The sequence below is a fragment of the Abramis brama genome (assembly GCF_963993115.1).
Source record: "Abramis brama genome assembly, chromosome: 2".
Lineage (NCBI taxonomy): Eukaryota > Metazoa > Chordata > Actinopteri > Cypriniformes > Leuciscidae > Abramis > Abramis brama.
Genome location: NC_139964.1, coordinates 14,631,007 through 14,657,367, shown reverse-complemented (window position 1 = coordinate 14,657,367; position 26,361 = coordinate 14,631,007). Strand labels below are relative to the sequence as shown.

Below are 26,361 nucleotides of genomic sequence, written 5' to 3'. Positions count from 1 at the left end.
TTTCTGACCATGTCCATCCCTTTATGACCACCATGTACCCATCCTCTGATGGCTACTTCCAGCAGGATAATGCACCATGTCACAAAGCTTGAATCATTTCAAATTGGTTTCTTGAACATGACAATGAGTTCACTGTACTAAAATGGCCCCCACAGTCACCAGATCTCAACCCAATAGAGCATCTTTGGGATGTGGTGGAACGGGAGCTTCGTGCCATGGATGTGCATCCCACAAATCTCCATCAACTGCAAGATGCTATCCAATCAATATGGGCCAACATTTCTAAAGAATGCTTTCAGCACCTTGTTGAATCAATGCCACATAGAATTAAGGCAGTTCTGAAGGCGAAAGGGGGTCAAACACAGTATTAGTATGGTGTTCCTAATAATCCTTTAGGTGAGTGTATATGTAAGTAAAGTAAAACATGAACTGTTACCTGATTTATGTATAACGAGTGGTTCCCTACATTATTACAGGACGTTTGCAGTTCAAGAAGTTCAATGAACGCAAACATCCAAAGCGTGAACCAACGTCTTTTGATAGACAGCGCGCAAATACTGAATTGAATTGTCTTTCACGTCTTGTGCTTAAACGGACAAATTCACACAAATTTATGTAAAAACGCCCGTCTTGGAGAGTATCCCAGTAAACAAAGTCGGTTATATCTCAAGTGAACGTAGACATGTTCAAATGGGGTCCGTGCATTCCGGTCTTACGGTTACATTTACATTTAAATTTAGTCATTTAGCAGACACTTTTGTCCAAAGCGGACTAAAGTCATCGTAAAAAAAGGCAAGAAACAACGCAAGAAGTGCTCAAAATACGAAGTTCAGACATTGGTCAGAGTAGCATAAGCCCGATAAGCGAGGGTTTAAAGGAAAAAGGATTTTTTTTTTATATATATACAGTGCAATGCATAAGTTAATACATCCATGCTAAAGTTGACTAAAAAGAGGAATAAAAAATCATATTTTGGAAATTGAACTTAATGCCTTAATTAAAAAAATTAGGAAAAATCCAACCTTTTAGGACACCAATTTTCTTTGTGAATGAATAATGTATTGTAAATAAATAAATGTTCTTCCTTAAAATACATGGTGCATAAGTGTGTACACCCCTATGTTAAATTCCCATAGAGGCAGGCAGATTTTTATTTTTAAGTATTTTTTTTAAATTAATTTTTAGGATACTATGCATCCTGATAAAGTTCCCTTGGCCTTTGGAATTAAAATAGCCCCACATCATCACATAGCATTCACCATACCTAGAGATTGGCATGGGGTACTTTCCATAAGATCATCTCTCAATGCAAATCAAACTAGCTTTTAGGCTAACTGAAATAAAACCATGCCAATCTCTAGGTATGGTGAATGCTATGTGATGATGTGGGGCTATTTTAATTCCAAAGGCCAAGGGAACTTTATCAGGATGCATAGTATCCTAAAAATTAATAATAAAAAAATACTTAAAAATAAAAATCTGCCTGCCTCTATGGGAATTTAACATAGGGGTGTACACACTTATGCACCATGTATTTTAAGGAAGAACATTTATTTATTTACGATACATTATTCATTCACAAAGAAAATTGGTGTCCTAAAAGGTTGGATTTTTCCTAATTTTTTAAATTAAGGCATTAAGTTCAATTTCCAAAATATGATTTTTTATTCCTCTTTTTAGTCAACTTTAGCATGGGTGTATTAACTTATGCATTGCACTGTATATATAGGTTAAGTGCTCACGGAAAAGATGGGTTTTCAGCTGTCTTTTGAATGTTGTCAGGGATTCTGCATTCCGGATGAGGGTGGGAAGAGCATTCCACCAGCATGGAACTGTGAATGAGAATGTTCTGGAAAGTAATTTTGTGGCTTTCTGTGATGGAACCACGAGACGTCGCTTGTTGACCGATCGTAGGCTTCTGGTAGGGATGTAGACTCGGAGAAGTGAGTGAAAGTAGGAGGGAGCTGAGCCTGTGATAGATCTGTAAGCAAGCGTCAATGCCTTGAACTTGATGCGAGCAGCGAGTGGTAGCCAGTGCAGAGAGATGAACAGAGGAGTGACGTGGGCCCTTTTGGGCTCGTTGAAGACAAGACGAGCTGCAGCGTTCTGAATCATTTGTAGAGGTTTATGAGAGAGGCCTACAGATGACCAGGGCCTGGACGAGAAGTTGTGTTGCATGCTCAGTTAGGAAAGCCCTGATCTTCCTGATGTTGTGCAGTGCAAACCTGCATGATCGGGCTGTCTTTGAAATGTGATCTGTTAAGGTCAGATTTCTGACCGACCTTGATGGGGTTATTGATGATGATTCTAGCTGGATAGTGAAGTTGTGCTGTAGAGATGGATTGGCAGGGAGGCAGAGAAGCTCAGTCTTTGCCAGGTTGAGCTGCAGGTGATGTTCCTTCATCCATGCCGAGATGTCCGCCAGACAGCTTGAGATCCGTGGAGCTACTGTGGGATCATCTGGTTGAAATGAGATGAAGAGCTGTGTGTCATCAGCATAGCAGTGGTAAGAGAAACCATGTGCCTGTATGATGTGTCCCAGTGATGTGGTGTAGATGGAGAAGAGGAGGGGTCCAAGAACTGAACCCTGAGGAACCCCTGTGGTCAGTTGATGAGCTTTGGATACCTCGCCTCTCCATGCGACCCTGAAGGACCTACCTGTGAGATAGGACTCAAACCAGTGGAGGGAAGTTCCTGTGATACCCAGTGATGAGAGGGTGGACTAAGGATCTGATGATTCACAGTGTCGAAGGCAGCAGACAAATCCAGAAGAATGAGAACTGAAGATTTGGAAGCAGCTTTTGTGATCCGTAGGGCTTCTGTGACCGACAGTAATGCAGTCTCAGTTGAATGCCTTTTCTTGAAGCCAGATTGGTTGATATCCAGCTGGTTGTTCAGAGACAAGAAGGATGTTACTTGGTTGAAAACAGCTCTTTCAAGTGTTTTCGCAATGAATGGTAGGAAAGAGATAGGTCTGTTATTCTCTACAAATGATGTGTAGTTAGGCCTGTCACGATAACAAATTTTGCTGGACGATAAATTGTCCAAGAAATTATTGCGATAAATGATAATATTGTTGTTCTGAGACCATTTTCATCTAATATAATGATAATGGCATAATAATGCAGGTACACATTTTCAAAGATCTATAAACTTTTATTTCTTAAGAATATTAAACATTGAAAACGGAAAACATTTTAAATATCCACAAAAAATTAACAAAACAACCAAAAACAATAAAAGCAATGGACTCTCAGTGTCTGTTAACAAAAAAAAAAAACTTGAATAAATACCAAAAACAATAAATAAAATGGATGTAAATAAAATTGCACTTCAAAACATATTAAACATTAGGCTCAGACATAAATAGTGATACATTCCATAACAGGCAAAACTGCCAAATAGGGACTCTGTAAACAAATAAATTTTAAAAAAGCCTCAACAGGCCATATCACAGCATTTTGCACTGTCCTCCTGTTACTTTGTCGACTAAACGCCCGAGTGATTGTGTACTGTCGGGAAGACGGAGACGCACTTTATTGCGTGTATGCTACGCACTAAAAATACTTGGTTAGGATTAGGGGTGAGGAGAGTGTGCGTATTACACGCCATAAAGTGCGTATCATATGCACGCAAAAACTATTTTTAGCATATAAATGGCACGAGAAATAACATTTGTGGTATAGATACGCATTTTCATGAGATCGGGCTCGCTATCGCGTTTGGCTTTGAAACCAATTCCATCTTTTTCTTTTTTTTCCCCTCCAACTCACAACTAGCGTCTTCTCTCTCTCCCGGCAGTCGCCGCAAGCAGTCCCGCTTTCCCATACAAAGACCATGTGACTGACAAGCGCCGCGGCGCCAGTCTCTTTGGTAGAGAGAGAGAGAGAGACGAGGAAAACAAACAAGCATGCAAATGAAATTATCGCGGCCGGAAAAATTATCGAGCTCATTTTTTTTTTATTGTGCGATTAATTGATTTATTGACTATCGCGACAGGGCTATGTGTAGTGTTGTTTTTTAAAGCAGTGGAGTTACCCGAGCCAGCTTGTATGTGGTAGGGAAGGTGCCAGTATGGAGGGATGAGTTGATGATGTGTGTGAGTGCTGGTAGAAGTGTGGGAGAGATGGCTTGTAGAAGGTGTGAGGGGATGGGGTCTAGAGGGCAGGTGGTAGGATGACTGGAGAGGATAAGTTTAGATACTTCTTCCTTGGTTAGCGGAGAGAAGGAGAAGAGAAGGCTATTGGCTGTGGAAGGGGTCGGTCTGGGTTCCTGTGTGTGTGGAGCTGAGAACTGACTGCTGATAGTTGTTGTTTTGTTGATGAAGAAGATAGCAAAATCGTCAGCAGTTAAAGAGGAGGCGGGTGGAGGTGGACAGAGGAGAGAGTTGAATGTCTTGAAGAGTGATCGTGTGTTAGAGGAGCTGTTGATCTTGTTGTGGAAGAATGAAGATTTTGCAGCATGAACATCAACAGAAAAGGAAGAGAGGAGAGATTTATACATACTCAGGTCAGATGTGTCTTTTGATTTGCGCCATTTCCTCTCCACTGCCCTGAGTTCGGTCCGGTGTTCACAGAGAACCTCAGACAACCAGGGGTTAGAGGGAGTAGCGCGTGCTGGCGGTATCCGTTGCAGTATTCACATCCAGAGATGAGAATTGTGAGGGTGAGGGAAGAGAAGAAGACACGGCAGAGGAAAGATGGGTGGGAGAAAGTGAATGCAGGTTTCGTCTGAAAGTGACTGGTGGGGGGGTTGTCTTAAAGGGGAAGCAGTCATATAAACCTGTTGCTGTGTTTTAATGTTAATCACACAAAGGACAAACAAATTACTCACTGCTCTTGACTAAATAGGCTACCCTTTTCAACTTTACAAAAATATTCATCTATATTTAATTTAGACAGTAGTGAATATGCATTTTTTTTCAGCCCTGCTGAAGCAGCTCTAAATATGTGCTGTACTGCGACCCAAATTTATTTTATGAGCTTGGGGAAGAAATAATACAAATTAAAGAAATACACAAATAAAAAACTTTGAGGCAAACTATAATTTACTTTTTTGTACACAGTGTTGCGTGACGTAAGCAGTACCACGTGACGTTAGCAGGTCCCAGCTCATCACGCCCTCCCTTGGTACGAGCTACCACGCATAGTATTCGCTCCATGCACAAAATGGCAACCGTTGACATTTGAACTTGAGTGTGTGGGCCAGTACTTCCGGTGAAAACTTCCAGTGATCTGACAGCGAGAGCGAGAGACAGCAAGCGACAACGAGACAAGTAGACAACAGCGACCAAGTTCCATTACCAGAGAGATAATTTTTCACAATGAGTGTTTTTAGGATTCAAGAGAGGCGACTTGCCTTTCAGAGGGTTACAGCCTCAGCACTTTATTGTTGTGTGCCGTTATGTACAGTTTTGTCATGTTACAACAAAGAAGTCAGCTTTTTATGCATCCCCCGTTGACGCTGCGGTATGGGCTGAGTGGATGCAGAAGATCCGGAGGGATGACTTCAACCCGACCACATTTTTAAATGCTTATAATTTTCAGTGTATTTCACCTGTGCGTTTCTATGCTTTCTATTACTTCATTTATTTTGTGCAAGTGAGATGAGTAAAGACCATCTGTTTCATAAATCATTATCTGTACACAAACTTAGCTATATTAAATTGTTTGTGGTACCTACAGTTAAAAATGTAAAATATGTGATGATAATTTTGATCAAGCAATTGTAAGTGGAAATATATGCGCAGATTGAGAAAATAGTATTTATGGAGATAAATTGTAGCCTATCACAGGTCAAACATGTGAATGTTCATGGTGCATTTTATGCAAACAACTCTAATCGTAGTTGTAACTATATTTACAGTAGGCATAATTGTCATTGAGTATGTGTATGCAGCAAATACAATCTTCTGTTCGTTAACAGTTGTATTTCATTCATTAATCTGACTATGCATCCGTGCATTTAAATACCATTGGCTCGTGTGATAGTAATACGGATCTTAGTAGTATATTAAGTGATATAATTGATTCTATTAACAACTATAAGAGATAATTTTCAGCTTATGTGAAACCGGAAGTGTCTACCAACATTTTCCTATTTACATGTTGTGATTTGTATAGTCGCAGTGTTTACAAATAACAAGGTCACATGACACACAGCCATCTTCTAACCGTATACATACTGGGAACTATATTCTCAGAAGGCGAAGCACTGCTACTTGGGCGGAGTGATTTACTCCAACTCTGAGTGAACTCTCTTCTCCTCACCACATGGGGCTTCTCAGGTGCTGCGAGTAAATCACTCCGCCCAAGTAGGAGAGCTTCGCCTTCTGAGAATATAGTTCCCAGTATGTATACAGTTAGAAGATGGCTGTGTGTCATGTGACCTTGTTATTTGTAAATGCTGCGGCTATACAAATCACAACATGTAAATAGGAAAATGTTGGCGTTATGTTGTCACTTATTGGGAGCAGTATGCTAGCTGGAGCCGTTTACCTCCAGTCTTTGTGCTAAGCTAGGCTAGCGGTGGGTGCATCAGACAGAGTTACGGCACGCATGGAGATGAGAAGGGTATGCATGGACTTATTTAACTCTGGGGGATACGGTGAATAGGCTAAAGTCCCAAAAAGTCGGCGTGTTCCTTTAAATCCTAAATATTGCCAAATAGGCGCTTTTACATTTCGCTTTGAAACCAAATCTTCCGCCATCGTCTTGTCAGTCAGCTCCTCACTCTCGTGATAAATGACTCCTGCTGCTGATCTGAGCTGAGATTCTCGTTCGGCTCACACTGCATAGAGAAGACACGTTCAGTTTTTAATTGTAGTGTCTGTTCTCTAACTGAACTAAATGATTTTTACATGGCGGGTGGAGCTGCTATGGGCAAGTGATGTAACTGTAAACAACGGTAACACAGACAATCACAGCAAGCCTAGTAGAGACCAATTAAACACTGTTTTACAGCAGGAGCACGCTAAGATTGGTTTGTCGCTCAGATTGACAGGTCTTTATTTAATATGCATCATAGAATAGGAGCACACAGTGAAACACATTAGAAACATCTTATGTTCAGTAAAATCACTTGTTTGAAGAGTTTGTTGATTCCTGGTTAGTTATGTTTTGAAATAAACGCCTAGCCTACCTAACCCATTTAATGGCTCGAATACATTAATACATTTAGAAAACGTAACTACTGCAGGCTCGCTTCATGCCTCTAATGACGACCTTGCTTATTCAACCATCGATACGTTTTTTTTTTTTTTACAGATTAAATTATTATTGACAATTGACCTATGGCTAAGCCACGCCCCCAAACGCGATGAGCCAATCACAGTGCGCATAGCCAACCAATACACTCGGACATTCTCTGCTTCCACGTCCATTGAAATCCATTGCAGTTAGTCAGTTTTCATTCGTTTATATATGTTTTTTCTTGTCATTTTAAGTTTAAAATGGTCAAACGGTGTGCATGGGGTACATGCAACTCCGACACTAGGTATCCTGAGAGGCTGGGCTACGGTGTGTATTTTTTTACCCTTTACCAAGCCACATCTCAACCTAGTAGAGGTCATGGGTAAGATTTGTATGCACTTCATTTAGCGGAGAATATATCAACTGTTATAGACTAATATGACCCCATTGAACAACGTGGAATGTGTGCCAAAATCTGTACCCGGGACGAAAGTCCTGAAAATGACCACAACCTGTGACACTATTATCACACTACAGGTAAATGGGACTTTTTCTTCCCTTTATAGATATCCTCATACATTTCTACCAGTTTAGTCTTCACATTAAGACAAATGCTTTTTGTATTACACTTTATCTTAAAAATAAAATAAAATATGCAAATTAGGCAATATCTCATTAAATATGCGTACATATAAACCCTTGAAGCTACATATTTTCTGCGGTGATCACAATGTTCACAATGACCATGATTATAAGGTCATAGAAGAGTGTAAGCATTCTGATTTGATATAAACAAAATGGCTAAAAAACAGTCAACCTATTAAGCAACATACAGGAATTGCCAGTTACAGTTCACAGTTGAGGGGCTACTCCAGCATGAGATCACCAACTCTGCATTCTTCTTGGTTGATTTGGGACTGAGCTGCTGAAGTTGTGTCCACAAATAGATAAAAAAAGGTCCAGATCCTCCTCCCATTGTATGATTTTTAAGTAATTAATTTGCATTTTATTGCATGACATAAGTATTTGATACATAAGAAAAGCAGAACTTAATATTTGGTACAGAAACCTTTGTTTGCAATGACAGAGATCATACGTTTCCTGTAGTTCTTGACCAGGTTTGCACACACTGCAGGGATTTTGGCCCACTCCTCCATACAGACCTTCTCCAGATCCTTCAGGTTTCGGGGCTGTCGCTGGGCAATACGGACTTTCAGCTCCCTCCAAAGATCTTCTTATTGGGTTCAGGTCTGGAGACTGGCTAGGCCACTCCAGGACCTTGAGATGCTTCTTATGGAGCCACACCTTAGTTGCCCAGGCTGTGTGTTTCGGGTCGTTGTCATGCTGGAAGACCCAGCCACGACCCATCTTCAATGCTCTTACTGAGGGAAGGAGGTTGTTGGCCAAGATCTCGCGATACATGGTCCCATCCATCCTCCCCTCAATACGGTGTAGTCGTCCTGTCCCCTTTGCAGAAAAGCATCCCCAAAGAATGATGTTTCCACCTCCATGCTTCACGGTTGGGATGGTGTTCTTGGGTTTGTATCATCCTTCTTCTTCCTCCAAACACGGCGAGTGGAGTTTAGACCAAAAAACTCTATTTTTGTCTCATCAGACCACATGACCTTCTCCCATTCCTCCTCTGGATCATCCAGATGGTCATTGGCAAACTTTAGACAGGTCTGGACATGCGCTGCCTTGTGCAGGTCTACAATTTTATCCCTGATGTCCTTACACAGCTCTCTGGTCTTGGCCATTGTGGAGAGGTTGGAGTCTGTTTGATTGAGTGTGTGGACAGGTGTCTTTTAAACAGGTAACGAGTTCAAACAGGTGCAGTTAATACAGGTAATGAGTGGAGAACAGGAGGGCTTCTTAAAGAAAAACTAACAGGTCTGTGAGAGCCGGAATTCTTACTGGTTGGTAGGTGATCAAATACTTATGTCATGCAATAAAATGCAAATTAATTATTTAAAAATCATACAATATGATTTTCTGGATTAGATTCTGTCTCTCACATTTGAAGTGTACCTATGATACAAATTACAGACTTCTACATGCTTTGTATGTAAGTAGGAAAACCTGCAAAATCGGCAGTGTATCAAATACTTGTTCTCCTCACTGTATGTACACATTTAATAAGATATTGCCTAATTTGCATATTTTATTTTATTTTTAAGACAAAGTGTAATACAAAAAGTATTTGTCTTAATATGAAGACTAAACTGGTAGAAATGTATGAGTATATCTATAAAGGGAAGAAAAAGTCCCATTCACCTGTAGTGTGATAATAGTGTCACAGGTTGTGGTCATTTTCAGGCCTTTCGTCCCGGGTAGAGATTTTGGCACACATCCCACGTTATTAAATTGGGTCATATTAGTCTATAACAGTTGAGATATTCTCCGCTAAATGAAGTGCATACAAATCTTACCCAGGACCTAGACTAACCGAGATAAGTGTCTGCTCTGGATTAAGTTATGCGGTAACTTAGACCACAACACCAACTAAACGTGGATAAATTAAACAAGGATGTCTACATCTGTTCTAAGGTAAGTCAACAACGTATTTGAACGTTATCTTTAACATCTCTAACTTAACGTTAGGCTAACGTTAGCCTAGCTTCTAGCTTAACAAAATGATGGAGTATGTTTTTGTTTCCACTGTTCGATCGCGCCCGCGCCTCTCTCTCTCTGACACACACACACACACACACACACGCATTGCAATCTTGACATCGCAACCTGTTCATTATGCTGCGTTCACACCAAATGCGAATAGAGCGTCAAATTCGCGCGTATCTCGTCTAGTTCGACGCCTGAACATTTTTAATCCATTCGCGCGTCCAAAGCGAATAGGACGCGCGTATAAAGCGAGCGTTTGAAGCGAAATAGCACCAAACTATAACGTTTACACTGTGACCTGTAAATCTTTGTCTGGAGCTGACCCTAACCCTAACCCTTTTCATCGACCTTCTCATGATATATAATCTTTCTGTCTCCAAAAATCATCAATTGCCTCCTGTGAAATGTCTCCTACTGTGACAGCTGCCATAGCGCCTGTTACCATAGACTGTGCCTGTTACCGAATGTTGACTGTTTGTCCGAGTGAGTAGAGGGGGCGTGGCTTAGCCATAGGTCAATTGAGCGATTGTTGATTAATTGTTAGCATGAATTCACAACCGTCTGACTCATTCACACACATAAGACCACAGACACACGTCTTACCAAATCAGCATCATGATGATCAGTGCAGCTCCACAAATCACTCCTATGGATATGTATGATATCACCAGACTTCCTAATAGCACAAATGTATAAAACATAAAAAAAAATAATAATAATTTGCTTCACTTTAGAAAGAGTAATGTAAGTATATGAGCCGCTCTACCTTTAACAGACACAGTTACAGCGTCTGATCTCTGAGATCCATGTTGATTGTGAGCCTGACAGTAGAAGCGTCCACTCTGTAGTGCACTGAAACTCTGTCCAGATCCAACAGCTGAGGTTTCATTCTCCTTAAACCAGCTGAAGTTCAGAGCAGGAGGGTATGAGTCACTGATGCAGTTCAGAGTCACTGAATCTCCCTCCACTATTACACCAGATCCACTCATCAACACTGAGACGTTCCTGGGTGGGTCTAATAACAATCAACAAATTATTTAAGACCTCTGACACATTTTTAAAATGACTAATATGAACCAAATTAATCAAAACAGAGAATTAGCATCTTATGTTTTATAATAAACCTACACATGATGTTTAAAGTTACATTATCAGAGTATTTCTCTCCATGTTCATTGATGGACTTGCACTTGTATTCTCCACTGTCATCAGAGCTGATCTTTGAGATGCTGTAGATTCTTCCAGATCCTACAATCGTTCCTCCTTTAAACCATCTGATTTCTGCAGGAGGGTTTGAGTCACTGATGCAGTTCAGAGTCACTGAATCTCCCTCCACTATTACACCAGATCCATTTATCAACACTGAGACGTTCTTTGGAGGGTCTAAAAAGGACAAAAATTAAAACCTTGAATAAATTCATTCAAACACAATCTCTGTTTTTTTTTAAAAGAACAAATTAATCTGTACTCACACATGACATTGAGCTGAACAGCAGGAGAGATGTGAGTGTGTCCGTCTACAGCACAGCTATATCTGCCTGAATCCTCTCTTCTGACTGACTGCAGCAGGAGTTCATTGTTTCTGTCTCTTCTCTCAGTTAATGGCTGTGAGTTTCTGTACCAGATGAATGTTGCTCTGTCAGTCAGAGCGCAGCTGCTTTTACATCTCAGAGTGACTGAATCTCCCTCTGTCACTCTCTCAGGAGACTCCACCTGAAGATCTGAACACAACACACACATTATATCTAGTGCTGCTGTCATACACTGATTATTATTCAACACAATAAGAGCAAAACCTCATGAAAGTCACCTGTGACAGTAAGAGTCACTCCAGGAACACCAGTCCATTTCACATCAGATTTATCAGTTGTGAATCTCAAATAGTACATGTGTGAATCCTTCAGTGTCACATGACTCAGTCTGACGGTGCAGTTCTGCTGTTTATCTCCCAGATACTGAAGCCTCTGACTGTATTCAGGGTCCTCAGACAGATCTGGAGGTTCAACACCCTTTACAAGGCCTTTGGTCCAGAACACTTTCATGATCTGACGTTCAGTAGGGTATGTATAAGTGCATCTCATTATCACTGTTGAGTCATTTAGTGCACAGATGTGTGTAGGACTGTAACTCACACCCTCTTTCTGACTACAAACCCCTAAAAAAAAGTTAATCCTGAACAAATTAGCAGCAGCTTGTGCATAAAAACAGCAGAATGCAAAAATTCCTGATCAAGGGTTGCAGAGACTCACCGTGAATCATGAGCAGAAAGATCAGAGGAAAAGGAGGAGCCATTCTGACTGACGTCACCATAGCAACATCTGCAACAAATATAGTGGCTTATTTTCAGTTTTAATATCAGCATGAAACATAACAACAAATACTACTTTATTTATCAAAGAACATGACAGCAACAGTCATTTTTGCACTGCATGAGTTTGTAACTGTCCAACGTCTTTCACTTCCCCGTTTTGATTGACAGCCCATCATAGACAGTAGGACCCTGCCAGAACGATGGCCTTTAATTTCATACTGAGAAACTGCTATAAAGCACCTTAGTTGACTTTTGTATCAGTGCATTGCTAATGTTTACAAAACATACTCTGGAGCTTGTTGTCCCTCTGGTGAATATGCAGGATTATTTTTAAAAGCCACTTTAATATATAAGTCTTGGGTATAAGTCTTTATAATCTATCTTCATTATATAGTTATCTGTTGTGTAAAATATTAAAAAGGATTTTTTATCAATTTGTTTTTCGCCAACAAATCACTTCTTGAGAAAACAAATTTGTGCTATTGGACTTTTGATTTTAAACCATATAGTTACTGAGACAGCCCTGTGACAACTAGCCCCAACCAATCTCCCATAAATCCTACACACTTAAGATATTTGACTGAACAGTTATAAAATCATGCTCTTACCCGTTTCACCAACACCAGTGACCAGTGACAGCACTACAAATGATCAGGATGAAACCAGTATAGGCGTTTTCACACACTGAATGACACGTGATTAACACATTATACTTTAATATGAGCTTATGACACCTCAACTAGTGCAGATCGAGCAGAGGAAATATCATTGATCTCGACGCAATACAGACACAGTCAGGCAGTAAGTAATCCAGACACGAGCAGGAATAGTAGACTAGAGAAGTGCTGATGAAAGCAAGACGGCAAGACATCCAGAACACCAGAACGGTCTGACAAAGAACACAGCAAACACAAGGCTACATACAGGGAATGGTGACCAACTATCCTGGTATGGAAACTGCTGGATCTGGGATTGTAAAACACTGGAAGGAATTGCAGTGGCAGTGACGTCAAAAAACACATTTCATCTCCAGCATCGCCAAATGTGCAAATTTACTGATTTATTAGAAGCAATCTGGAAGTTAAATGAAGAACTTAAAACACGCAGATAAAGCAGAATTGATTAATCTGAATGTTTTTATCATGAAAACTACTAAGCTTTTTATTCAGTCAGTGGCCTTGTTCTTCTTGAATGATCACGTCTCTAAACATGGTCAAAAATAGTTTCCTCTTTTGTGGGTGAGAAAACCAAACTTGTGAATCTCTGACAGCCTCATCACAGTGTGATCACGTGACCTTCATACGCCATTGAGAGACGCTGAGGGACATCACACCCAGGAGGAAGAGGAAATTAGCTTAAAATCAGCAAAGTGATTCTCAGAAATGGAAAGAGAAAAATAAATGCATATGCAATCCAGACGATGGATCTGACAGAACTATCCTCCTCCACAGTGCAGCTCAGCGGTTGGGCCTCAAAGGTCAACCTGAAGACCTTCTGTTTCGAACAGTCAGGTAGCAGTTAAAGCAACACTATGTAACTTTTCAACCTTCATAATATATTTCCAAGATCCTTGTGATGGTACATCGACTTACAATAGGTTGAATGACACGTCTGCCATAGCCTGACAGGGTCTGTATCGCTTTTACTGGCACTATGTAACTTCGGGGTTCGGGTAGTAACCAGAGCACAAAAAGAACTACAAAATTCGACTGCTTTATGGCATACGTCACTTCCCCCACCTCTTCGTCAAATTTGGACGTGAGAGGCCAACCAGCGTTTGTTTTCGGCTTTCGTGCATTTGTCATGGGGGTTGTTTACACCTGGCCACTTCATGCGTTTTCTCAGATCGGATAGCTATCCGATCGTGAAAAGTCCAGGTTTAAATGCCCTCTGAAACGCATTTGAGACGGATTTGAATCCGATCCCTCAAACCACTTCAGGAGACGCATTCCAGACGAAACTGGACAAGTGTAAATGCATATGGTTGTTGAAACCACATATGTAAATTGTACTCCTCCCAAAAATGAAAAAAAAAAAAAAAAACGTGTGAGAGCGTGTTATAGGCTATATCCAGATATGACGACGCGCTGGAACACGCATCCGCAGATGAGCAACTGCATCAAGCCAACGTGCAAACTATCGCAAATCAAAGTGAAAGTAAGTCGCAGATGCTTAACACACAATCTTCATCATTAAACGAGATGATCTTACCAGGGCTGTTACTGCTCTCTCTTATTGCGGTCTTTGATTTTGAAATTTTAGCTGATGATCTATAAAATGCAGCTCATATCTGTTGCAGAAGCAAATCAAAGTGAAAGTAAGTCGCAGACGCTTTAACACACAATCTTCATCATTAAAAGTAAAGAAACGAGATGATCTTACAAGGGCTGTTACTGCTCTCTCTTATTGCGGTCTTTGATTTAGAAATTTTAGCTGATGATCAATAAAATGCAGCTCATATCTGTTGCTTTCGGTGACGTGCACTCCATTAAATCTGCATATAGCGCGAGAATTGAAGATCGAATTTAAATCCGTTTCGCAAAAATACATTTATGTGACCAGGTGTAAATGGAATCGTTTTGATAAATCAGATAGCTATGCCTCACGAACTAGTTTGCCAGCTGAACTCAGGTGTTGTGAGGTGTATTTATCACGTAGTCCTGAGGGATATCAGACGACGCTGTTGACGTTGATTCCTGCGATTATCATGAGAACAGCTTTCAATATCTCACATAATTATCAGGACATAAATAAGCCTAACGTAGAGGTTGTAAATAGTGTAAACGAGCACAATTTGCAAACTATTATGATAAATTGCAATAATCATGTCTAATGACATCATAACGGCCAATGTTATGAAATAATGCAACGTACATTTATCTTAATTGATGTTATCTAGCATTTTGTAATGTTTACATTCCAATAAAAACAATAAAAATTAAATTATACAGTAGGCCTAGATTATAGACTATTTACTTGTGATTTAGCTGCAATCATGTAAAAACGTTATAATATTATATATTAAGACAGTGCAAGTATTCCACAGTGACTCTAGGGGTCGCTGTTTGACAAAAACACAATTTCTACTTAGTGTGGCTTTAAGTACATGGATATATAATGGCAGATGTACGCACTGCCCTGGCGCAATAAAAAGATTTGCAGCAGATCCAGACTGGACCAGAATGTCGTGGAACTCCTGGAAAGGAAGACCGTAAGAGTCGAGGTGGATGGTGTAAAGCGATATGCAACCCTTCTCTTGCGTGTCAAGAACATGTCCAAACTCAGAGCACCCAAAGAGGCAGTATTATCACAGCTGAGCTTTTACAGCTCTTGTTCCAGATCTGCAGAGACAATTGGCTAAACAGCAGATTAAATCCCATTTCACGCTCCTAACTCACCACACTTTGGATGTTGCTGGGAGCGAGAAATTAGCTTTTTGAAAAATGCATTTATGGATACTCTAGGAACTCAATCAGTGAATTTTGAGGTCCTTCAGACTGTGCTGGTGGAGACTGAAGGAATCCAAACCACTGGGATATACACCATCCGATGTTTCTGATCCTGACCTCATTACTCCAAATTGTCTCCTAATGGGGGGGCCAGATGCTTCACTCCCCCTGACAGTATTCCCCCAGTCTGAGCTGGTCAGCCGATGTCATCACAGCCAGATCCTTGCTAACCAATTCTGGAGACATTACCTCAAATTCTGCCTGCCTGGACTTCAAAAGTCATCAAAAATGACATCCGGGTTGGCCCTACGTTGCTGATCATAGATGCTCAGCTACCCAGAGCTCTCTGGCCTGTGGGAAAGGTGTCAGAAGTATTCTCCGTAACTGACACCATAGTGAGGACAGCTAAAGTTCAGGTGGGAGAAAAAGAATACACTTATCCAGTAGCATGCCTTATACAATTACCTGTCATTCCTGATAAAAGTAATTGTAAACTTTCTTCAGAGGCCTTTCTCTTCTTGTCATACAATTCGTAGACACTTTTTCTCTTGCGACCCTCAGACATTTTGAAAAAACCTGGTGAGAACGGCGAGCTTCAATGAATGGCTGAAACCGTAGCTCACCACACATATACACCTGAAAGTGCGCATGCGCAGAAAGCGAAAACTACCTAGGGATGAGCACGTATGACGGCCTTACGTAAAGTCTCACTTCCTTTTTTGTGTGTTGATAAGAGGCCTGCAAACTGCATTAAACCTTTATGCAAATCCTGACCTGGCAGAAGCTGTATCCTGTACAACACAGACATTTGCTTTTTCTTGTTCCATAATGCTTTAAGAGAACCACAAATTACCACTTTATAATTCATGAAAACCAAGGAGGAGATTGGTTGTGTCACGGGTGACGAATTTCGAACAGGGAGGAACTTGAAATGGAGTCCGAGTTTCCCGCGGGGAGCGCTTCCGGCGAGGGACCGATGAGGCTGCCGGTTCCGGGTGTATGGGCGAGTGATGGCGAATGGTTATTCGTGTGGAAGAAGAAGAGAGAGATTTGGACCCGGGCAAGGAGAAGGATGGGCTGAAGGAGAAAGGGAGAAGCTAAATTGAAGTCAGCACTTTAAGTGAGATAAGTGTTGAACTCTAACTGGATTATGGAACAATTGACGTTCCTGTGAATTGTATGGAATCGTATGATGATTGAAACTTCTCTTGGAGAACCAGTAACTGCATTGAGAGACTTGTGCCTCACAGCTGCTTTCCATCTAGCTTAACATCAGCGAGTGGTGGACGAGACCTCATGCCTGCGCCTTCTCTCTGAGTTGTGAGATTTGCAGTGTTTTATATATATATATATATATATATATATATATATATATATATATATATATATATATATATATATATATATATATATATTCACGTGTGATTACTTGTGTGAGTTGCAGTGGAGCACGAGTGTGGTAGTGAATTGCGGAAGGCATTGGTGGTTCTAGTCAAAATACCCACCTCTCTCTCTGTTTGAATCCCGTTGCGGGAGATGCTAAAAGCTGTGAAAGCCTGTGGATGTGGTTGAAAATACTCACCTCTCTCTCTGTTTGAATCCAGTTGCTGAAGAGCCTGCTAAAGCTGTGAGGTATACATACCCTCCTCTCCGTCTGAGTCCAGTGAAGAGCCTACCAAAGCTGTGAGGTATGCGTACCCTCCATTCTCTGTCTGAGTCTAGTGAAGAGCCTGCTAAAGCTGTGTATACGTACCCTCCTCTCTGTCTGAGTCCAGTGAAGACCCTGTTAAAGCTGTGAAGTATACGTACCCTCCTCTCTGTCTGAGTCCAGTGAAGAGCCTGCTAAAGCTGCGAGGTATATGTACCCTCCTCTCTGTCTGAGTCCAGTGAAGAGCCTGCTAAAGCTTCGAGGTATGCGTACCCTCCATTCTCTGTCTGAGTCTAGTGAAGAGCCTGCTAAAGCTGCAAAGCATATCCACCTCTTCTTCCATTCGAATCCTGTTGAGGCGAACGTCGAAGCTACTACAGTAATTGTTTTAAAGAGATGTTTTAATTAAATAAAGAGACATTTGCACTTACCTTTTGTTGTCCTGCCTGCTGTGTCCTGCGGTGCAGCTCCTCCCGGTGGTGTGTAAGTCAGGGGTGACGGCCGGTCACTTAAGTGTCCACCCCGACCTGTGACAGTTGCAACTGGGAAAGGGATTTGTCATTCCACTGCACATATGGCAATAATCTAGACTGAAGGCCAACTGCACTGCATACGTGTTAAATTAAAACTAGCAATAATACTCGCCTCTAAACTTGGAGTAATGGTAATGGAGGGATCAAAGGCTGGCAATATAAGTTTGTAGAGTTCTAGCTGCAAACTAACAACCGGTGTGACCAGTGTTCTAGCGTAATCTCCTCAGGCTCTGCACTGAAGCTGCTTTTAGAGGGTCTGCGAAGAGGTCTATGCTTTCTAATATGCATTAACAAGGAGGCATTAATCACTCTTGAGGTTTTTTGTAGAGCTGCATGGAACAACACTGTATTCAGCTTGTTTACATCAGGAACACACTTACTCGTGTGTAACTTGTGCATTCAGTACTCCTTGAGTCCCCCTGGTGGGCTGGATAGAACAACACAACTTTTACAATACCCTGACACATGCAAGGCTGGATGATGTGAAAGACCTGGAAGTGAATTCTGAACTGTTCTTGTAGACTTTCAATTTCTTTTCTGTACTTGGCGAAACACATCTTGCATTTGGGAGCATCTTTGCACATCTCCTCGCAGGCAGAGAAGTGTGTCAAATTTGCCGGATTGGACAAAAATCCACTGTGAAAAAGGTTAAGTTTACATTGGAAAGCGTTCATATGCACATAGAGGTCTGAAACAGTCTTAGACCGAACTATCATACAGTATTATTGCTGGTTTTGCTGCTGACAAAACCAGCAATGCAGGTTTGAGAGGTGGTGCCCCGACGAATCTCGCGAGAATCATGACTTGCTTTACAGCACGACGTCTCATACATCTACAACATATGAAGCGGCCTCTATGGAAGACACTAGCACACATTTCAGACGTGAATCATGGCAGAGTCGACGAAGAAAATGAAGAAAGCGCGTTTGGAAAGAGTCAAGGAAAAGAAAACGACGGCTCTGCGTGAGTGGTACTTACGACAGTAACGTTAAATACAAGTGTGCCTTTATGACTTTTATAGCCGCCTGTTTGGTTGGTTCTGTGGTTCTGATGGTTCTGTATTTGAGTTTCAGAAGAAATTAAGGAATCTAGGAGTTATCTTTGATTCCCCATTAACATTTGACCCTCGTGCAGTCACTCACAGGAACCGTTTTCAACATCGTAGAAGGAATATGTTGAAACGTAAATTGATGTATATTAAGGACTTTTTTTATAGAAATGTACAGCAAGATTGCGAGTGTTATTTTGTGCAGTAATCCTTATATTAATAATCTTATGTAGTTTGATCTATTTTTTTTTCTCTCTAGCAATATCTAAGTGTAATGGTCTTTATTTATTATGCTGTTATTCTTGATTTATTGAATTACAGAAAAGTGTGGAATTTTACACTAGAGCCTTATTTTTTTCTGCCTTTTATTGGAAACGTACAATACAGATACTCACGGTCAAAAACATTAATAATCTTCATACATGATAAAAAAGCATAAAGAGAAACACACAACCTAGTGATTACACAGATTTACATAAATCATTAACCGTTTACTTTCATTATCACACATCCATCTATAAAACGATCCCTTAAATACTTCAGTCACACGTCATCATGGCACTCCTGTCAATCATTCAGGGCTCCTCCCACAAAGAGATGAATAAAGGATGTAATATTGACTGTGTCCAAAACACTACAGCCTCTTCTTGTTAGTCTGAATAAGAAAGAAAGTAAAAACTTTAATACTGAAATATGTCAATAAAAGCATCAACAACATGTGTCAAGAGGAAAGGCTAATAGATTGGGTTTTGTCTCTATCTAGTGGGTATTCTTACTTGCTCGAACATTTTCATACAGAGACGAGTCCAGTTCGGGTTTACAATCATCAAGTTGAGCAGCCTTTATGAATGAAGACAAAGTAAAAACAGGAGTGTGTTATTTAAATTCCCATATACTTAGTCAATATAGATATTTCCACACTGACATTGAGCGTTTAATTCCTTTTGGCTAAAGGTGAAGAGAGTTTAGTCTTCTGTAGGAAACACTTACAACACTTACCGTTACATTCTCATACACAGGATCACTCAATTCAACATCATAAGCGTCGCGTCTGTCATGATCAGGTCTGGGATGATTCATCTTTGCCATTAAAGAAAAAATAAATAAATAAAAAAATAAAGAGAAAATAAATGTCTATAAACAACTCACTAAAAAAAAAGTCACTAATTCAGACTTTCACTTTTAGTTACAAATGAATTTAGTAAACTACGGAAAACCAAATAATTTTTTCTCACCTGAGATTCCTGTGTGTCATTTCTCTGTTTCAAACACCTGGTTCCCCTTTAAAGACAATGATTTGAAACAATTACACCCAATCAGAACATATTTGATGATTAATACACAGATATTATTTGAACCAATGGTATTTTTCTATAGGATGTTGCACTGCCGTTTTGAATGTGATGAAATCTGGTCCATCTTCAGGATTTACTGCAGTAATGATGTGAGCTTCAGATTTCATTATTCAATAACTAACTGAGTAGCTGTCAGTGTGGAAAGATAGGATGGGAAATTTTGCATCAGTTCACGTTCATCATGAAGTCTCACTGAATTCACAACTTTCTAACTCAGTCATTCATTCACACACACGAGAGAGTACCACAGACACACATCTTACCAAATCACTAACATCGTAATGATCACTGCAGCTCCACAAACCCCTCCAATGGATATGTATAATATCACCAGACGTCCTGCAACTGAGACAAAAGAGTAAAATATCTAAACAAATTAATTTGAATCACTTTAGAAACAGTAATGCAAGTATATGAGCCGCTCTACCTTTAACAGTGACAGTGACAGCGTCTGATCTCTGAGATCCATGTTGATTGTGAGCCTGACAGTAGAAGCGTCCACTCTGTAGTGCACTGAAACTCTGTCCAGATCCAACAGCTGAGGTTTCATTCTCCTTAAACCAGCTGAAGTTCAGAGCAGGAGGGTTTGAGTCACTGATGCAGTTCAGAGTCACTGAATCTCCCTCCACTATTACACCAGATCCACTTATCAACACTGAGACGCTCTTTGGAGGGTCTAATAACAATCACCAAATTATTTAAGACCTCTTACACATTTTTAAAATGACTAATATTAACCAAATTAATCAAAACAGAATTAGCTTCTTATGTTTTATAATAAACTCACACGTGACGTTTAAAGTCACAGCATCTGAGTTTTTCTCTCCATGTTCATTGATGGACTTGCACTTGTATTCTCCACTGTCATCAGAGCTGATCTTTGAGATGTTGTAGATTCTTCCAGATCCTACAATCGTTCCTCCTTTAAACCAGCTGAAGTTCAGAGCAGGAGGGTTTGAGTCACTGATGCAGTTCAGAGTCACTGAATCTCCCTCCACTATTACACCAGATGGACTGATGGACACTGAGACGTTCTTTGGAGGGTCTAAAAAGGAAAAAATATTTAACCTTAAATCATCTAATTCAAACACATTCTCCTAATTTTAAAAAGAACTAATGAATCTGTACTCACACATGACATTGAGCTGAACCTCAGGAGAGATGTGAGTGTGTCCGTCTACAGCACAGCTATATCTGCCTGAATCCTCTCTTCTGACTGACTGCAGCAGGAGTTCATTGTTTCTGTCTCTTCTCTCAGTTAATGGCTGTGAGTTTCTGTACCAGATGAATGTTGCTCTGTCAGTCAGAGCGCAGCTGCTTTTACATCTCAGAGTGACTGAATCTCCCTCTGTCACTCTCTCAGGAGACTCCACCTGAAGATCTGAACACAACACACACATTATATCTAGTGGTGCTGTCATACACTGATTATTGTTCAACATAATGCACAGAAGAAGAGATAAACCTCATGAAAGTCACCTGTGACAGTAAGAGTGACTCCAGGAACACCAGTCCATTTGTCTTTATCAGTTGTGAATCTGAAATAGTACATGCGTGAATCCTTCAGTGTCACATGACTCAGTCTGACAGTGCAGTTCTGCTGTTTATCTCCCAGATACTGAAGCCTCTGACTGTATTCAGTGTCATTAGACAGATCTAGAAGCTCAACACCCTGTAGTATTGGGCCTTTTGTCCAGAACACTTTCTTGATCTGATGTCCAGTAGGGTATTTATAAGTGCATCTCATTATCACTGTTGAGTCTTTTAGTGCACAGATGTGTGAAGGACTGTAACTCACACCCCAATCATCCCCAGAAACCCCTGAAACACAGAATTCATCTCAAACAATTTAGCAGCAGCTTGTGTATATAACATTGCACTATCAAATTTATCTTGAGTGTTTCTGAAGTGTTGCATTGACTAACCATGAATCATGAGAAGAACGATCAGAGGAAGAGGAGGAGCCATTCTGACTGATGTCACTATCAACACCTACAACAAATTTACAGTGGCTTATTTTTCAGCTTTAAAGGGGCAGTTACATAAATATAGCCAATACGTTAAGACAGTGTCTTAAGATCTAGTATGATAGATCAGATCAGTCATTCTTACTTTTTGGTATCAGATTAGTCCAATGTACATTTTTATGTAACTGACGTAAAGTTATGAACAGTTTTAAAGAAAAAAATGTGATGACTAACTTCTAAGACTAGTCTTGGCGGTTTATGCAAGTCTTGTCGTTTCTGTCTCATTGTTACACATTACACATTACCGACTGGGAGTCTATGGCAGCCCATAGAACCGTTTGCGGGAAAGTTGTAATGGTTTGACATTCTGATAGAGGACAGTCCCAACATTAAATACAACAATTTTGTTGTGTCTAAGTCTTTCCCTCTAGCGCCACCACCTGTCCAAAGTTTCACTCATATTTTGCTAATAACTTTTGAACCGTAAGGCCAATCAACAAAATTCATGACGATTCAATTGCACCCTATGACATCATTTTCCGTCATGGAAATTTTTTCGCCATTTTGAATTTTCCGAAAAACCTACTTTTTCGAACTCCTCCGCTGTTGCTCCGATTTTCACGAAAATTTAAACAGATCATCTTCAGCCAATACCGACAAAAAGCTATGGAATTCAAGTTGTTTCGTCAAACCGTTTTCGATAAACGGACAAACAAATTTTACGTAGTGCTTGCAAAAACAGACATAAGGCTGTATCTCCGCAACGCAACGATTCAGACCAAACTTAGTACATGTCATCACAAGCATGACCTGAGGCTACATGCTGCGTTTTGGCGCAGGGCCACCTACTGGTCCGGAGATATGAAAAATTGATATTTTTGCTTATAACTTCTGAACAGTTTGTCCAAAAATCATAAAATTCTCAGCAAAATGCTGAGTCAACTGATTTGACCAATTTTACCATATCGGCCATTTTGGTTGTCGGCCATTTTGAATTTTGAGCTAAAATGCTGTATTTTAAGAATGCATGAACGGATTGTTACGAAACCTGGTATGGGTCATCAGCACAATGCCCTGAAGGAGCGTGAGAAGTTTTGAACCAGTGCCACCTAGTGGTCAAAAGTTATAACAAACTTTCCAAAAAGGCTAATAACTTTTTAATAAATCTGGCTATTGAAATGCCACTGGTCTTAATAGATTCCTTGAGTCAAGCCGAGAACATAGATACCAAGTTTTCCTTATTTGGCCGAACTTCCTGTCCGCCATCTTGATTTTCATTCAAAACCTACTTTTTCAAACTCGAATTCAAAATCGAACTTTCACCAAAATCGAATCGTATCATCTCCAGACTGTGGCGACTAAAAGTCATGGATTTTGTGTCGATAGACGTAACCGTTTTTGTATAGCTCAGCAGCAAAGTTGAGGCATGATGCCAAAATGACTATTCAGGCTTTATCTCTGCAATGCCTTGACATATTGACACCAAACTTTGTATGTGTCATTGTCACTTCACTCTGACCACATCACATCAGTTTTGTATCTGCGCCACCTATTGTTCGAAAGTGATAATCAATTAAATCATATTTTTATTTACTGTTTATATGATTTTTCAACCATTTCGCCTAAAATCCTCTTTAAATGTCTTTAATTGCTCATTGTTGCAGTTGGTCTGTCACTTTCAGCCATGTCTTGTCGTCTTATTCTGATTGGCCCCGATAATTGCTGCTTGCAGCTATATTTATTTTTGTTTTTGCTCTTCTGATGGTTTTCAGCTTTCTCTTTCTGCAAATTGTATAGTTGTATCGTATCATGGTGTATAGCGTTATGACATAGCACCCAAAAGACTATCAAAACACTTCAACGCAGCCTCCATTCTTCACAAAAGATGGATAAAAAAGCGCACAGGAAACAAAAACCTTGAAAAAATTATAAACGACCCTGCCAAATCACAGAGATGCCGATTCGCACAGACTAATATTATCACAGGACCTCGGTGTTTGCCGAAATATGGTCGGTCATTTGCGGGGTAATTTTTACTTTACAAATCACAGACATGGCCGATTCGCACGGGATTAAGATCTTAGACAACCTCCCCAATTATTACAAATGACTAGAGGTCACCAGGTAATACTTATCCCGTACGAATAGGGCATTATTGCGTTCATTGCAGTAATTGTCATGGAGAAAAGCCACTGGGAAACATATGGAATCATAGCCTACAAATGTCTTCGTTCATAGTCTAACATACAGTATATGTGTCTGTCATGGATATGCACTGAACTGATTCTCAAAAATACGGAACAAAGTGCGTTCCGTATCAGTTCAATACGGAACAAGACTTTTATGTGTCAAATACGGGACGATTCCTTATTCTACGGAACGGTTGGCAACCCTAGCGGTGAGTACGCAGGTCAATTGCATAATGATAATCATCTGTGTCTTGTTGCAGTAATTGACATGGAGAGACCGGATAAAAGCCACTGGGAAACTGGGAGATTCTGAGAGAGAGTAGACTGAGGAGTTGTGCGCTGTGTCTGTTCCAGAGCAGACTTTATGGTACTTTGATCTACTGATAAATTTATGGAAGCGTAGAGAACATGTGTTTGTTTTTGGTTTATTTTAAACTAATAATAGTGCTAGCCTCAGCCTATTCTTGGACCTACAGATGAAGACACTAGCTCAACATAAACCCCCTGTATCTTGACTATAGCTGCGCATGCACATGTACAAGTGTGTGGGTCACCTAATGTAGCATCAGTGAACTCATCTTCCTTTTCTTATGAAAATTGAGGACCATCTATTTTGAAATTGAACAGAGAACTAGAAGAGAAATACGCTCTAGTTCTTAGCTTAAAGTCAAACAGAAATCAATGAAATACTTTTATTTATGCAAGAAAATGACAGCAACCATCATTTTTGCACTGCTTGAGTACGGAACTGTCTAAAGCATTTCCCCGTCCCCTTTGATTGACAGCAGCTTTCATTATATAGTCAGCCTGTATTATACAGTTATCTGTTGTTAAAAGATTAAAGTTTTAAAGGGTTAGTTCACCCAAAAATGAAAATTCTGTCAGTAATTATTCACCCTCATGTTGTTCCAACCCCGTAAGACCTTCGTTCATCCTCGGAACACAAATTAAGATATTTTTTATGAAATCTGAGAGTTATCTCACTCCTCCATAGGCTTCTATGTGACTGAAACTTGCTGGCCCAGAAAAGTTATTAAAGAGATCATTAATATAGTCCAAGTGACCACAGTGGCTCAATCTTAAGTTTATCAAGCGACGAGAATATTTTTTGTGCGAAAAAAAAAAAAAATAGTGAGTAATAGTAATCCATAGTAATCGATTGTCGAGTTCACGTGCGTGATCATAGGTACTAAACCTATGCGCGTGAACTCGACAATCGATTACTATGGACTTCGATCGAAAACAGGATGTAAATACAGGTATGAGCGCTGGCTGAATAAACATCATTTTTATTCATATCTTTCACATCTACTGCAGTCAGATTCACCGTGTTCACGCTGAAGGAATCACTCACATGACCTGAGCACTTGTAATGACACATCAAGGATGTTAAGAGGCTAAAAGCAGGTTTAAAACTTGCCCTATTGAAGTCAACAGGGTGCAAATTTTAAAAAGAGGATAACACGGTGTAGATAACACCGATTTTTGTCATTGTTCTCTGTATTGACAGCACTCCAAATGTACAAAAAACTGAGCTCAATGTTAAAATTGACCGGAGTTCTCCTTTAAGGTGTTTGTCACCAACATACAAAACACTGCTAGAGAAAACATTGTGCTATTGGACTTTTGATTTTAAACCATTTAGTTACTGAGACACAGCCCTGTGACAACTAGCCCCAACCAATCTCCCATAAATCCCCCACACTTAAGATATTTAACAGAACAGTTATAAAATCATGCTCTTACCCGTTTCACCAACACCCGTGACCAGTGACAGCACTACAAATGATAAGGATGAAACCAGTATAGGCGTCTTCACACTTTGAATGACACGTGATTAACACATTAGATTTTAATATGAGCTCATGACACCTCAACTAGTGCAGATCGAGCAGAGGAAGAGTTTTAACAGACAACATTAGACTAAGGCATACACATTAAACTGAGAGCAACTTTACATCAGTCCATGAAGATGCTCATGTAACAATGTTTTCAAACTTGGGAATATCTATATTTAATCTGTTGCATATATATAGTAATGACAAGGAACCT

General features: G+C 40.1%; 2 protein-coding genes across 4 annotated transcripts in view; both read right to left on the bottom strand.

Annotated features, from left to right (window-relative positions):
* The window catches only part of LOC311077719 (B-cell receptor CD22-like), a 22,417-nt gene extending 4,279 nt beyond the window's left edge, over positions 1-18,138 (bottom strand). For 2 of the 3 annotated variants that reach the window (XM_084106329.1, XM_084106330.1), the window contains exons 1-7: positions 17,649-18,110; positions 17,491-17,567; positions 12,059-12,127; positions 11,282-11,530; positions 10,938-11,192; positions 10,576-10,824; positions 10,413-10,485 (exon numbers count right to left, since the gene is read on the bottom strand). In XM_084106329.1, the coding sequence (XP_083962455.1) occupies positions 10,413-10,485; positions 10,576-10,824; positions 10,938-11,192; positions 11,282-11,530; positions 12,059-12,127; positions 17,491-17,560 (965 nt within the window). In that variant the 5' untranslated portion in view covers positions 17,561-17,567; positions 17,649-18,110. Of the gene's footprint in view, positions 1-10,412; positions 10,486-10,575; positions 10,825-10,937; positions 11,193-11,281; positions 11,531-12,058; positions 12,128-17,490; positions 17,568-17,648 lie in introns of all 3 variants that reach the window. The other variant, XM_084106331.1, reaches the window with a different exon arrangement.
* Positions 18,139-19,160: 1,022 nt separating this feature from the next.
* On the bottom strand, positions 19,161-26,083 carry LOC311077710 (B-cell receptor CD22-like). Its single transcript, XM_084106313.1, has 11 exons — positions 26,056-26,083; positions 22,079-22,145; positions 21,633-21,974; positions 21,286-21,534; positions 20,941-21,198; positions 20,581-20,829; positions 20,417-20,498; positions 20,034-20,079; positions 19,798-19,878; positions 19,575-19,638; positions 19,161-19,453 (listed from the first exon to the last, which is right to left on the bottom strand). Exons 2-11 carry the CDS (start codon positions 22,119-22,121, stop codon positions 19,449-19,451), a joined length of 1,419 nt encoding a protein of 472 aa, XP_083962439.1. The 5' UTR covers positions 22,122-22,145; positions 26,056-26,083; the 3' UTR covers positions 19,161-19,448.
* Positions 26,084-26,361: the final 278 nt, after the last annotated feature.

Coding starts and splice junctions, on each gene's coding strand:
- LOC311077710 (XM_084106313.1), bottom strand. CDS start 22,121: ATGGCTCCTCCTCTTCCTCTGATCGTTCTTCTCATGATTCATG. Junction 21,535..21,632: donor AGTCACTCTTACTGTCACAG/GTGACTTTCATG, acceptor TGTTGTGTTCAG/ATCTTCAGGTGGAGTCTCCT. Junction 20,499..20,580: donor TGTCACTGTCACTGTTAAAG/GTAGAGCGGCTC, acceptor CTTTTGTCTCAG/TTGCAGGACGTCTGGTGATA.